We start from the raw sequence: 14,379 nt of genomic DNA on the forward strand, positions 1-14,379 counted from the left end.
TAGTTAATTTGGAAAAAATAAATACATTTTTCTCCATCTTAAAAGGACATGATACCCAAATGTTGAAGCACTTGAATGTGATGCAGCATAGTTGTAAAAAGCTGGCCAGGAAATATCACCTGAACATCTCTTTGTAAAAAAAGGAAGATATTGTTCCTCAAAATGCCCTAAGTATTCACACCCCACTATAAAGACAAGATGCTAGTCCCAGGACTTGCAAGGGAGCAAGCATTTGTCTGGCATGTGCAGGCACAGTCATGTTATTTTCCTATTCAGTTTATGGAAGTTTATTATGAAATTTCACAAGATTTCAGTGAAATCTCATGAGATCACAGCAAAGCATAGCAGGACCTCACACTGCTGATTCTGATTGGCTATTGTCTTTTTTTTTTGTTGGGTTTTCCCACTTTCAGCTGGACAGCAGCTGAAGTATAACTGTTACCAGAGCACTTACTCCAAGAAATTTTGAGGTAAAATATATATCACTTTAAAGCGATTTAGCAAATGGGTATTATGTCCCTTTTAAATGTTACAGATTTGGCACTGGCTAGTCATCTATACAGCATCCTAGGTAGAACAAGCAGTGTCCTTAGCAATATTAACCAACGTCTGTCCATGCTACTGATAAAGCATTTTCAGTATTCTTTTATAAGTGCACTATTTTACTTAACAACTAGCTGATAGACAGACTAGCCTTCCAGATGAAAATGTATAGCATAAAGCTATTCTGGGGATTATTTAAAGGGATAGACTAATGCAAAAATGACATGATTTAGTCTGTTAAAGCGTCTTTTTTTTTTTCTTCTTTTTTTTTTTGCTCAAAACTCAAGATTACAGAGTGTGTGTGTGTGTGAGTAAACACAAATCTAAATTTCCACCCGGAGGAGCCACAAGCATTTCTACTACTGAGCAGAACATGGCTGGGAGACCAATCAGAAATGGCAGTTCCTCAACCGAAAAATCATTGGCTATGTTTTGCTGAAGATTACACTTGTGCTTGTATTTGGGAGTTTTCTTCAGTTATCACTATCTCAAAATGCTTCTGCCGTTAATACTTCTAAAGTGTGAAATTGTTACTTCCTGATAATGAAACCACAGAACCGTTATTTCCCTCGTTCATAAAGCAAAAACCAAATGTGCAGGGTTATGGACAAAACAAATATGGCGATTTTAGAGGGTTAGCGATTACATGATAGGTTGAAAGACCTGTATGTTGGCTGATTCCTTTATTTAGTAATGCTATTAAGCAAATTAATGTATTTTTAATCCTTTTATGGGCACTTTTCCCTGCAAGCAAGGATTGGAGTTATGTTGTGTCCATGTCAATCTCTTTAGTAAGAGTAATGATGGCTATTAGCAAGTAGAAAGCGGCAAGGTTGTATTTGCTTTATTTCTAACATGATTGCTACCCCTTATAGAAAGCCAGGGTTGGTTACTCTGTTTTTTCTTTAGGTCCCTGATAGCGAGTGGAGTATCTATCACAGCTAAGAAGCTGTTCCTGCCCTACAGCTGGATCCACAGGTCCCTGTCGGATAAGGCTGACAGACCTGAAAGTGCTGTGATTGCTCCACAGGTGAAGACCCTGGAAGGTAATTTTTTTTTCTTCATATTTCTTGGGAATCAGAAATATCTTGGAAGAAGGACTGTGACAATCAGGGACCGTGCGGGACCTGCTACCTTCAGATGGGGTCTATCCTGTAATATATGTATCTGATCACCAAGATTTAATGCTGCTGAGCATATGATCAGGGATTTGCCGCTTCCATGATCGGGCATTCCTATAAGCACCCAGGTTTTATGGTTTGTGGGGACCGGCTCTCATAAGAGGATATAAGTAATAATGAGTTTCCCATTTTATTTCCCTGCACGGTCTGTTCACTACAAATATGGGATTATATATTTGTAAGAGCCCAGTATGTATTTGTGTTTGTAACTTTTTATCATTCCCTTGTTTTTACTAACTGCTGAGGGACCGGACCGTTAATGGCGCAGTTAGAGCCTTCATACCTTAGAGGTATTTTCCTGCGCCTTTCCTTTTTCACAGGTTAAATGCCATAGGCTTATTTTATTTTAGGCTGTTTTGCCTGTCATTTTGGTTTCCTCCCCCTGCTGTTTGTGATCGCAGTAGTTATACCGTATCGCATACTAGGCTTTACCTAGTCGGACTTGCTTTGTTGCCACACCATGTGCGTATTTTGTCCTGATTTCTTGCTGGGTTACGCAGTTTGTTCCGCCATTGTGGGCGGGTACATTAGAGCCGCTGTGATAGTGCGCTCGGCTCCATTAGCACTTTCAGGAGGGATCTCTTACATAGAGATTGCGATGGAGGATCTGCAGGTTGCCGATATTTATTGATACCCTTTTAGCAATGGATAACTAAGAACTGGCTGTGGCTCAACATTATTTCTATTATGTACTCACGTAAGCCGGTAACTCATACAGTGTAATGAGTATTATGTACACACAGTGTAATGAGCTTGATAATCTTTGTTGATGGCTTGGGTTTTTTATTCTAAAATTCAATATGTCTGCACTTTTATTTTTCAGAAGTGTTTTCTCTGGATAATAGTGCATTTCCTTAGTATTTGCTACTATCTGCTGGCAGTTCTTTTTAAAATGATTTTATATATTGTCATATAAAGATGCAATTTCTCTATCTCTCATTCTGAGGAGACTATAGAGCTTTCAAATATTTTTGGTATCCTGTACTATATATTTTTCTTTCCATATTTACGTTTCCTATTTTCACGCAGGAAACTATGTATAATGTTAATCTCTCCCTTATTGAGGTGATTTTACCCATGCCTGCGTCATATATATTGCCCTATTTTATTTAAAGGGACTTCTATTAATCTCTTTCTTATGGAAGTGATTTTTCCTTCTGTGTGTGACAGGTCTGTTGTCCTATTTTATAAATAGGGGATTTTATTTATCTCTCTCTTTCTTAGAAGAGTTGATTTTTTCTACTGTCTGCGACATGTCCGTTGTCCTATTATTTATAGGGCTTTATGTTAACTTCTCTCTTATGGAGGTGAATATTTCTTCACCTCCATAAGGACATGTATATTGTCCTTTTTTAATAGGGGCTTATATTTATCATCCTCTTCTTGAGGTGATTTTTACGATTGCCTGTGACAGTATGTTCCTTTTTTTTTTCTCTTATTGAGGGAATTGTTTTTTCCTTATGTCCGTGACAGGCATGGTTGTATTTATAGACATACTTTGGTATAATCCCTCTCATTTTAATGTCTTGTCATCATAATAATCTGATGTTTTATATTTAAATATTTATTGATATTATTATAAGCATTGTTTGCTTATTGTATCTTTTTCTTTTGGGCATATAAATTGAGTGTTTTTAGGGATTTTATCTCTATATCCCTAATTTTTATAGTAGAAGTACTTTTCTGCTTAGGTTATTCTTTTTCTGTACATATTAATGTGTACATTTTTGGGTCTCTCTGACATTGCTTAGTGGTCAGCATGCCTGGTTACAAAGCAGATGATAGAGGGATCAGATCCACCCACGGGTTCTGTTTTATTGTGGCCTGCAAAGATGTCTTTGTAAGTTAGAAGTTTGAGGGCTTGCATTTAACTAAACCGGATTGTTTCTTTATTTGCACGCCCTTCTAGAACAACTTTATATCTAGCAAGTCTAGATAATCGTAAGTAGCCTAGTGGTTATCTGGCCCACCTAGCATGTTTTATTCATATTTTTCACAAATAGGGATAATTTATCTTAAGTCAGTAGTTTTCCACTCTTTACTGATCTCTGTTCTTTGCTGATAGCGTGGGGTCAGGATGACGCCAGCAGCGTGGCCGAGTGGCCTAAAGGGTTGGATTTAAGTTCCAGTCCTTTTGGCAGCAACCTTCATTTTTCTTTCTAGTTGCTGAGATTTTTACTTTCATGCAGTGACTTTGTGTATAGAAGTAAATGGTCTAATGGTGGCTTCCATGGATACTACTTCTTTTGCTCGTATTTCATCTGAGACTTCTACAGTTATGCATACTCAGACAATGGCACGGAAACTTCTCGGACCTCCTTCTGTGGATAGTCTTGACGTCTGGTTGAAAGAGATTCACTGTCCTGGTGGATCTTTCAGGACCTTCTGGCCCAGGTTTCATGTTTCCTGAGACTATCTTTGGAGATTGTTACCACAGACGTCAGCCTGTTGGGCTGGGGAGCATATTGGGGTTCTTTAAAGGCTCAGGGTCTTTGGACTCGGGAGGAGTCTTCTCTCCCAATAAATATCCTAGAGTTGAGAGCAATCTTCAATGCCTGGCCTCTTTTGAGTTAGTCCGGTTTATCAGATTCCAGTCGGACAACATCTCTTCGGTGGTGTACATCTACAACCAGGGAGGAACTTGGATATATCCCTCAGGTGGGGGGGTTCCGGAGTAAGATCTGATGGCGTCTCGTCTAAGCGCCAAAACTTCCAAAGTACGGGTCAAGATCAAGAGTTCTGCAAGCAGCTCTGATTGTCGCTCTGGCGGGTCCTTGGGATTTTGGTCTTGTGTACCTGTTTCCTCCGTTTGCTTTCCTTCCTCTAGTTATAGCTTGCATCTATTAGGAAACAGCGTTGATGATCTAATCGCCCTCCGCCTGGCCTAGCAGGATCTGGTTCATGGATCTGGTGAAGATGTCATCTCTTCCCACTTGGAGATTGCCTTTGAGGAGGACATTCTACTTCAGGGTCCCTTCCTCCTTCAAAATCTAGATTCTCGGAAGCTGACTGCTTGGAGATTGAACGCCTAGTTTTGACTAGCGGCGGTTTTTCTCAGGCGATCATTAATACCTTGCTTCAGGCTCGCAAGATTTACCATAAGGTAGAAAAAAAGCCGCCTATTGATGTGTGGCTGTCCACCGCTTTTTTTTCACTGGCTCCACACAACCCCTGTACTTGGCTGTGACCTGGCTTCTCATTCACACTGACGGAAGCGTCTGCAGCTGCACTCACCCTCCTATTTACCATAAGGTATGGCATAAATACCTTTATTGGTGCGAATCTAAGGGTTTTTCCTGAAACCGGGTTAGGATTCCCCGCATTTTATCTTTTCTTCAGGATGGTCTGGAGAAAGGTTTGTCAGTCAGTACTCTGAAGGGTCAGATTTCTGCACTGTCCTTTTGCACAAACATCTGCCAGATTTGCCAGATGTTCAAGCTTTTGTTCAGGCCATGGTCAGATTCAGGCCTGTATTTAAAGCTATTGCTCCTCCTTGGAGCCTTAACCTTGTTCTTAAAGTTTTGCAGCAGGCTCTGTTGTTGATATAAAATTGTTATCTTGGAAGGTTTTGTTTCTTCTTGCTATTTCTGCTACTTGCAGAATTTCTGAGCTTTCGGCTCCGCAGTGTGATTCCCCGTACCTTGTTTTTCATGCAGATAAGGCTGTCCTTCGTACTTGTTTTTTCTCCCTAAGGTTGTGTCGGATCGAAACATTAATCAGGAAATTGTTGTTCGTTCCTTTTTGTCCTAATCCTTCTTCCCATAAGGAACGTCTTTTGCATAACCTAGATGTTGTGTGTGCTCTAAAATTTTACCTTCAAACAACTAAAGATTTTCGGCAATCTTCTGCCCTGTTTGTTGTTTTCTCTAGAAAGCGTAAAGGTCAGAAGGCCACTTCTACTAGTCCCCTTCGATAGCTCAGCTGGTAGAGCGGAGGACTGTAGAGGAACAATTCAGTTATCCTTAGGTCGCTGGTTCATGTCCAGCTCAAAGGAAATTTTAACCCTTTCCCTCTGGTTAAGAAGAGTTATTTATTTGGCTTATGAGACAGCTGGACAGCAGCCTCCTGAGAGAATTACGGCTCATTCCACTAATTTGCCTTGTAACGTAATGTTCACATTTTTTATTGTGATAAGCCAAATGGAACAGGTGCATATTAAATATAGGACCATTTTTCACCAAACCGATAATGTAAAAAGGGCTTTTGGATAAAAAAAAAATTAAAAAATGGCTGCTTATGATTATATCAGCATTAAAAAGGTCTCATCTGCAGCTGTTAACATGCCAATTATCAAACGAGTGATATGAACTGCATAGTTAGTTAGGGTCTGTAATGCATAAATGGCAGCATAAATGTCTAGCAAATTTGACTAGGCCAATTTGCATTTGAATGTCCGTAAGCTTGCACTTCTTTTTAATGCTTTTATTATTATTTTTATAGTCTTTAAATTGTCTATTGCTTATGTATTGTTAAATTGTTTGGTTTTAACATCTCCACAGTATTTTTTTTTTTTACTTTTTTTATTTTTTTTAAAGTATTGAAATATTTTACATTACTCAATACATTACTCAGTTCTATTAAGTTCCCGTGCAAAAACAACCTCTGGCCTTGCATGTGTGCACAAGATGTATTTAAATTACTAAGCATATAGGCAACATAGCTCACTGATGTATTTTGCAGTGTGTGGGAGCATTGTTCAGCTTGAGCCAATATGAATGTATTTTATTCTTTTAGGTATAAGATTGTTGAACTGCTCTTCTATTTAGCAATGGGATTTTCTCCTGCTTTAGTAGTGACATCAATGGTAAGGAATTGTATGTTCGTGTAACAACCCGTTTTTTATTTTTGTATTTTTTTTCATAACACCCTTTTCCCTGCATTTCTCAACAGTCATTGCAGTTTTGAACTTTTGCTCTGTTCAATGCATAACACTGCTTAAAATTAATTTTAAAAACATAGTTGTTGCTGCAAATCCTTTTGCACGTCCATACAAAATAGTCTCTCTTTCTTTTGTATTCTCGCTCTCTCTCTCTGTCTCGCATTGTGTCTCTCTGTCTCGCATTGTCTGTCTCTCTGTCTCGCATTGTCTGTCTCTCTGTCTCGCATTGTCTGTCTCTCTGTCTCGCATTGTCTCTCTCGCATTGTCTGTGTCTCTCTCTCGCATTGTCTCTCTCGCATTGTCTCTCTCGCATTGTCTCTCTCGCATTGTCTGTGTCTCTCTCTCTCTCGCATTGTCTGTGTCTCTCTCTCTCTCTCTCTCTCGCATTGTCTCTCGCATTGTCTCTCGCATTGTCTCTCGCATTCTCTCTCGCTCGGGTTCTATCGCTCGCATTCTCTCTCCCCCTATCTATCTCTCTCTCTCGGTCTCTCTCTTTCGCTATTTCTTTCTTTATGGCTTTCTTTTGTTTTTTTCTTTTTTGTTACTTTGTTCTTTAAAGGCATATGAAACACAATTGTTTTTCTCGTGATACAGACAAAGCATGTCATTTTAAACAACTTTCCAATCTACTTCTATTATCCAATGTGCTTTATTCGCTTGATATCCTTTGTTGAAAAGCATATCTAAAAAGGGTCAGTAGCTGCTGATTGGTGACTGCACAAAGCTACCTCATGTGATTGTCTCTCATATGTGCATTGCTATTTCTTCAACAAAGGATATCTGAAGAATGAAGCATATTAAATAATGTATAGTTGGAATGTTGTTTAAAATTGTATTCTCTATCTGAATCATGAAAGAAAAAAACTTGGGTTTCATGTCCCTTTTAATTCTTTCTCTGTTTGTTTTCTCTTTCTTTCTCTCTCTTTCTCTGTCAGTCTCTTTCTCTCACTCTCACTCACTCTCTCTCTCTCATCATCAGTAGTGGATAGTGAACAAAAGCACATTTCTCAGAAAACGCAAACGGTGTTGAAAACGCTGAATTAGACACCCATATAATAAAAAAAATCTGTATTATAATTAAATCCTCTTTGCAAAAAAAGTGACTTTTTATAAGTGCTTGTTTTGGCTGCGTACTTAAATATAAGAGACATAATCAAAACATTTGAAATTTGCAGGAGTGATTTTCAGTTTTGAATAGAAGCAGCTTTGAAATCTACTTGTATTAACTAGAATGTTTGTACAACACCGGATATGCCACCTCTGACATTACATGCGAGGCACAGTGTTTGAATAAAGGTGCTTGGTTATGCACAACATATGTTTGTATACTATTGAAACAATGATAGTATATTGCAGAAATGCTTCTCTTCAAAACCAATACACATTTGTGCACAATTAAAATTTAACTATATTATGTCCCTTTAATAATCACAACAATGACATAGTAATAAAATATTCTTTTTAAAAATGATACTGCTTAGTTGTCCCTCTGTCAGTGGATTGCCCATGTTATGTATGCTTTCCCAAAATTTAAATACATCTTTTCATGCTTAAAGGGATAGTCAGAATTAAACTTTCATGATTCAGTTAGAGCATGCAATTTTAAAGGGATAGTCTAGTCAAAATTAAACTTTCATGACTCAGAGCATGCAATTTAAAGCAACTTTCTAATCTACTCCTATTATTTTTTCTTTGTTATCTTTATTTAAAAAAAGCTGGAATGTAAGCTTAGGAGCCAGGCCCATTTTTGGTTTAGCACCTGGGTAGCGCTTAATGATTGGTATCTTAATGTAGCCATTCATCTGTCTAAAAATGAAAATTTAATTTTGTCTCGACTATTCCTTTAAGCAACTTTCTAAATTACTCCTACTATTAATTTTTCTTCATTCTCTTGGTATCCTTTATTTGAAAAAGCAAGAATGTAAACTTAGGAGCCGGCCCATTTTTGGTAAAGCACCCTGGGTAGCTCTTGCTGATTGATTGGATTTCATTTAGCCACCAATCGGCAAGCGCTACCCAGGGCGTTGAACCATGAAAGTTTAATTTTGACTAGACTATCCCTTTTAAACCTTTTTTTTTTTTTTTTTTAAGTAGAATGTTGTTTTTTTATTTGAACTAATCTATATATGTTTTATCTGTTCTGTTTATATGTATAACGTTGCACCCTTTCTTTACAGAATAATACGGATGGTTTACAAGAACTCGCATGGGGTGGATTGATATACTGTATGGGGGTGGTGTTCTTCAAGAGCGATGGTATCATTCCATTTGCCCATGCCATCTGGCATCTATTTGTAGCCATAGCGGCTGCCGTGCATTACTACGCCATATGGAAATACCTGTACAAAAGTACCGCCACCGACATCATACGACACTTGTGAAACCTTCTTGATTATCAGTATTACTTGACTTGAAAGTAGTGTATGTTTGAGGGAAGTATTGTATGATACACAAAAAACAAATGCACTGACTTATCTGGTTCTCTACAAACTACTGTGAACAAAGTGTGTATCCAGGTATTTTCTTTTATACATCTGCTACGACAAGGCCCATTCCACAGCCAGTTTGCTGCTGGCGTTTCTATTAACAGGTATGTTGAGGTTTTTAAAATCGCCTTCACATGCCAGGTCTAACACACGATTAAGCTAGAGTTGGAAACTGGCTTACCTAATGTTTACAAAGCAGAGATTTTTTTGTAAATCTATAGTTTGACTGTACAATTTTTAAAACAGATTTATTTCTTTACAAAATGATGCATTTAACATTTAACAGGCAATGTTTAAAAAAAAAAAAAAATGAAAATGAGGTTTTTTCTTCCTCAATTTTTGCAAGCACTTAAAATATACATTCCAAAAAGTAACTATGCTGGTAAGGTATCAACTCATTTTCATGTTGAGTAGGAAAAAAAAAAATATTGTCTTTCAGATTAAATTATAATGCGCTCATTAGTGTCTTGTTTCTATTTTTGAATCCAGATGAACAAATTTGTGAAAGATAAAAGCGCTATTCAGAGGCCCTAAAGGTTTAAGGATTGGAGTGTTTAACTGTTTACAACCGTAAAAGACAAGTATTTCTGATTGTTGCCATTATTATCTTACTGGGGTTTTTTTCTGGTACCAGTATTATTTTAGAATCATCTAAAAGTTGCTTAATCAAATGAAGATTATGTAAATGTATATATATTAAAAAAAAGGTGTGATGCAGTTGTGTTTGAGTATTAAACTACCAAGGTTGTTCTGTATATAGGCAAGGGTGCTTAAAGGGACATGAATATAGGATTTTTTATAGTTTTGAAGTTTACTTCTATTAAGAATTTTGCTTCATTCTCTTGGTATCATTTGATGAAGGAGCAGCAATGCTCTTCTGCTTTCTAACTGAACCACATGGATGAGCCAATGACAAAAGGCATATATATGCATCCACCAATCAGCAGCTAGCACCCAGGTTCTTTGCTGCTCCTGAGCTTACCTAGATAAACCCTTCAACAGGATAAGAAGAAAAGGAAAGCAAATTAAATAATAGAAGTAAATTGGAAACGTTGTTTAAAATGGTATGTTCTGTCTGAATCATGAATGTCTAATTATTACTTTACTGTCCCTTTAAATCTGTATCCTTAAAGGGATATAAAAGTGTAAACATAAAATAATCTGTTTCATCAGAGCATTTTATTTTTTGATCAAGCTCCATTTTTTCCACTTTTTAACTCCAAAAAGTGGTTAAAGGAACAGTAGTCACTTAACCCCCCCCCCCCCTCCCTTTTATGCATCTAAAAAAGCCAATATATAAAAGTTTGGCTGTTTGTTTGTTTTTTATTTAAAATATAAACTTTTTCCTGGATGACTTAGTTATTTCAATATCGGTTTCAACAAGTTTAACATAACTTTTTTTAATGTTAACATGCATAATAGAAATTTGTAGAATTTAATGCCACTTGAAACACATAGGTCGCTCAACCGACTTGCTCCGAAGGTTCTTCCTAAGCAAGACACAGACAGTGATTGGTAGACACATACATATGATTCTCTTCATTGTCTCACCAGCCATGTCCCTTTTTTAGAAGCCGTAATGCATTGTGTCTGACTGCACAACTATACAACATTAGACGCACTAAAACAAAATAATTATTTCAATATTTAAAATGCTTAAAGGAAATAAAGCATTTTATTGTTACACTTTTACATCCTTTTTAAATGTAAAGAGAGAATGAGCGCAGAATCATGACTCTCAAACATACCGTCACTTTCCATAAGAAACATTTCACGTGTCGTAAATCCGTAATTTAGCACGCAGCTAAGAATCATGATCATATTTCCATTTTTTGCTTTATACAAGTGTCTTATATTAAGATACCTGTGTGAACTGTTTTCATGTTTGTACTGAGACATATGTTGCCTTTAATCAAGTTATTCCCCTTGTTGTAGCTTATTTATCTGCAGTTTTCTACCCCCATTTGTTCTGTTAAATTTCACTCACTATTTGTTTGCAATTCTTAACAAAGTATTCATTAAACTCCTACAATGTTTGCTTGAGGTCTAAACATACAGCTTTTTTTTTTAACTGAGAGATACCGTCATACACCATCTTAATTATAGTAATTAACAAATTACCTCAAATTAAATGTGTTAATTATGTATAGGATTTTGTATCTCATATTTTACAACCATTTTTATTCTTTTAAAACCACAAACCACCCAGTGAGTATTAAATATAGGTGAGTATCAGGTAATGTTTCTACATAAACTAAAAATTTAGTTTTTAACTGTTTTTTCAGTGATAGAACATTTGAAAACAAAGATGTTAAAAAAAAATTCACTCTAGGTAGGACCCAATTTCAATGTACAGCCTGCAAATTGTATATTAACATTCATTAATAATTTATTTGACATTGCAGAAACAAAGTATAATGTTAAAGGTCTTACTAGTGGCTTCTAAATTAAATCTAAATCTCACAAGATATAATGATCTGGCTTCCCACGCATAGATCAGGATGAAGCAACGTACTAGCCTTGTTTCTTGTGGTTTAATGTTCAATGGCACTTTTCATATTTTTTATTTTTTCTCTTGTAAGATGTATCGAGTCCACGGATTCATCTATACTTGTGGGATATTCTCCTTCCCTACAGGAAGTGGCAGAGAGAGCACCCACAGCAGAGCTGTCTATATAGCTCCTCCCTTAGCTCCACCCCCCAGTCATTCTCTCTGCCTGCTAAACTGCTAGGAAGGGCAAAGTTTGTTATTTTAAATGGTACCGGTGTGTACTATTTACTCTCTGGCAGAAAAGGGATGAAGATTTCTGCAGGGAGGATGGTGATTTTAGCACTTTGTAACTAAGATCAACTGCTGTTCTCACAAGGGCTGAAGAGTAGAGGAAAACTTCAGTTGGGGGAACAGTTTGCAGGCTAAACTGCAATAAGGTATGTTCAGTCTATATTTTTCTAGACAGACTGTGTTAATTCTAGAAAAGGCTGACAATATCCCCATGAGGGAAGGGTAAGCTGTATTCAGACACTTAGTAGGAATCCCAGCTTGCATAAAGGGCTCATTAGTTACTGGTGACACTGATAGGAAAAAACGTTTTGGTTTAATTACAAATAAAACGTTTTTTGAGGGACTTTAAGGGGTCTTTGTGGCTTGTTTAAAGGCTATTAACCCACATGGGTAGTTTAAGAAACACTCTGTGGTGTTTTTTAGGCCCCATAACATCGAGTGAGGTGGGTGGGGCCTATTTTCAGTTGCACAGTTTATTTACCTCAGAAGCATCCAGCTACTTCTCCAGAGATTCCTGCTGTATTTGAGGGCTGTAAAGAGGCTTTTTTTCCCCACAATTCGTTCCTAAAGGGCAGGTAGGCGCCACAGCAGAGCTGTGGCAAGGTGCTGAACGTTATTTTACCGGTTTTTAAGTTTTTTTCAATCCGGTTTTTACATTAAGGGGTTAATTGTTTATTTGCATAGTTGTGCAAAGTTACTAAGGCTTTATGATGCTACTGTAAAAAAATTGTTGTGTTTACTGCTTTTTTACACTGTTTTGCAGAGTTTGTGCAGCTTTTTTTCTCTTAAAGGCACATTACCGTTTTTGTTTCAAGTGTTATTTACTTTGATTAAAGTGTTTTCCAAGCTTGCTTGTTACATTATTAGCCTGTTTAACATGTCTGACACCAAGGAAAATCCTTGTTCTATGTGTTTAGAAGCCATTGTGGAACCCCCTCTTAGAATGTGTCCCCCTTGCACTGATATGTCTATAAATTATAAAGAGCATATTTTAGCACTTAAAAATATTGCAATAGATGATTCTCAGTTAGAAGGAAATGAGGGTTTAGCATCTAGCTCTCCCCAAGTGTCACAACCAGTAACGCCCGCACAAGTGACGCCAAGTACCTCTAGTGCGTCTAATTCATTTACTTTACAAGACATGGCCACAGTTATGAATAAAACCCTCATAGAGGTTTTCTCTAAACTGCCTGGTTTACAAGGAAAGCGTGTCAGCTCTGGGTTAAGAACAAATGCTGAGCTGTCTGACGCTTTAGTAGCCGTATCCGATATACTCTCACAATGTTCTGAAGTAGGGGTAAGGGATTTGTTATCTGAGGGAGAGATTTCTGATTCAGGAAAGACACTCCCTCAGACAGATTCTGATATGATGGCCTTTAAATTTAAGCTTGAACACCTCCGCTTATTGCTCAAGGAGGTATTAGCTACTCTAGACGATTGTGACCCTATAGTGGTCCCAGAGAAATTGTGTAAAATGGACAGATACTTAGAGGTTCCTGTTTACACTGATGTTTTTCCAATCCCTAAGAGGATTGTGACTATTGTTACTAAGGAGTGGGATAGACCAGGTATTCCGTTCGCTCCCCCTCCTGTTTTTCAGAAAATGTTTCCCATATCTGACAACATACAGGACTCGTGGAGGGAGCTATTTCTACTATTGCTAAGCGTACAACTATACCTATCGAAGACAGTTGTGCTTTCAAAGATCCTATGGATAAAAAAATTAGAATTAGAAAGTCTCCTAAAAAATTTTTTTAGTTCATCAAGGTTTTCTTCTCCAACCTATTGCATGCATTGTTCCTGTAACTACTGCAGCTGCTTTCTGGTTTGAGGCTCTAGAAGAGGCTCTCCAGGTGGAGACTCCATTAGAGGATATTATGGATAGAATTAAGGCCCTTAAGTTGGCTAATTCTTTCATTACAGATGCCACTTTCCAAATGGCTAAATTAGCGGCAAAGAATTCAGGTTTTGCCATTTTAGCACGCAGTGCGTTATGGCTTAAGTCCTGGTCTGCTGATGTGTCATCAAAATCTAAATTGTTGAACATCCCTTTCAAAGGAAAGACCCTATTCGGGCCTGCACTGAAATAAATTATTTCAGACATCACTGGAGGGAAAGGCCATGCTCTCCCTCAGGATAAAACAAATAAGATGAGGACCAAACAAAATCATTTTCGTTCCTTTCGGAACTTCAAGGGTGGTCCCGCTTCAGCTTCCCCTGCAGCACAAGAGGGGAATTCTGTCCAATCCATGTCAGTCTGGAGACCTAACCAGGCTTGAAACAAAGGTAAACAGGCCAAGAAGCCAGGACCGGATCTAGTAGGGGGCAGACTCTCTCTCTTTGCTCAGGCTTGGGCAAGAGATGTTCACGATTCCTGGGCTTTAGAAATTGTGTCCCAAGGATATCTTCTGGACTTCAAAGACTCCCCCCCCCAGGGGGAGATTTCACATTTCTCAATTGTCTGCAAACCAGACAAAGAGAGAGGCGTTCTTACTCTGTGTAGAAGAC

The 14,379-nt window shown here is 37.7% G+C and overlaps 1 protein-coding gene and 1 non-coding gene across 2 annotated transcripts in view; both read left to right on the top strand.

Annotated features, from left to right (window-relative positions):
- MMD (monocyte to macrophage differentiation associated) overlaps window positions 1-11,140 on the top strand; it is a 106,643-nt gene extending 95,503 nt beyond the window's left edge. The window contains exons 6-7 of the mRNA XM_053708250.1: window positions 6,459-6,528; window positions 8,781-11,140. Of these exons, the coding sequence (XP_053564225.1) occupies window positions 6,459-6,528; window positions 8,781-8,984 (274 nt within the window). The 3' untranslated portion in view covers window positions 8,985-11,140. The remainder of the gene's footprint in view (window positions 1-6,458; window positions 6,529-8,780) is intronic.
- TRNAY-GUA (transfer RNA tyrosine (anticodon GUA)) lies at window positions 5,631-5,718 on the top strand. Its single transcript is given in 2 exon segments — window positions 5,631-5,667; window positions 5,683-5,718. It is a non-coding gene; the product is annotated as a tRNA-Tyr (tRNA).
- Window positions 11,141-14,379: the final 3,239 nt, after the last annotated feature.

This window comes from Bombina bombina, chromosome 1 (genome assembly GCF_027579735.1).
Source record: "Bombina bombina isolate aBomBom1 chromosome 1, aBomBom1.pri, whole genome shotgun sequence".
Taxonomy (NCBI): domain Eukaryota; kingdom Metazoa; phylum Chordata; class Amphibia; order Anura; family Bombinatoridae; genus Bombina; species Bombina bombina.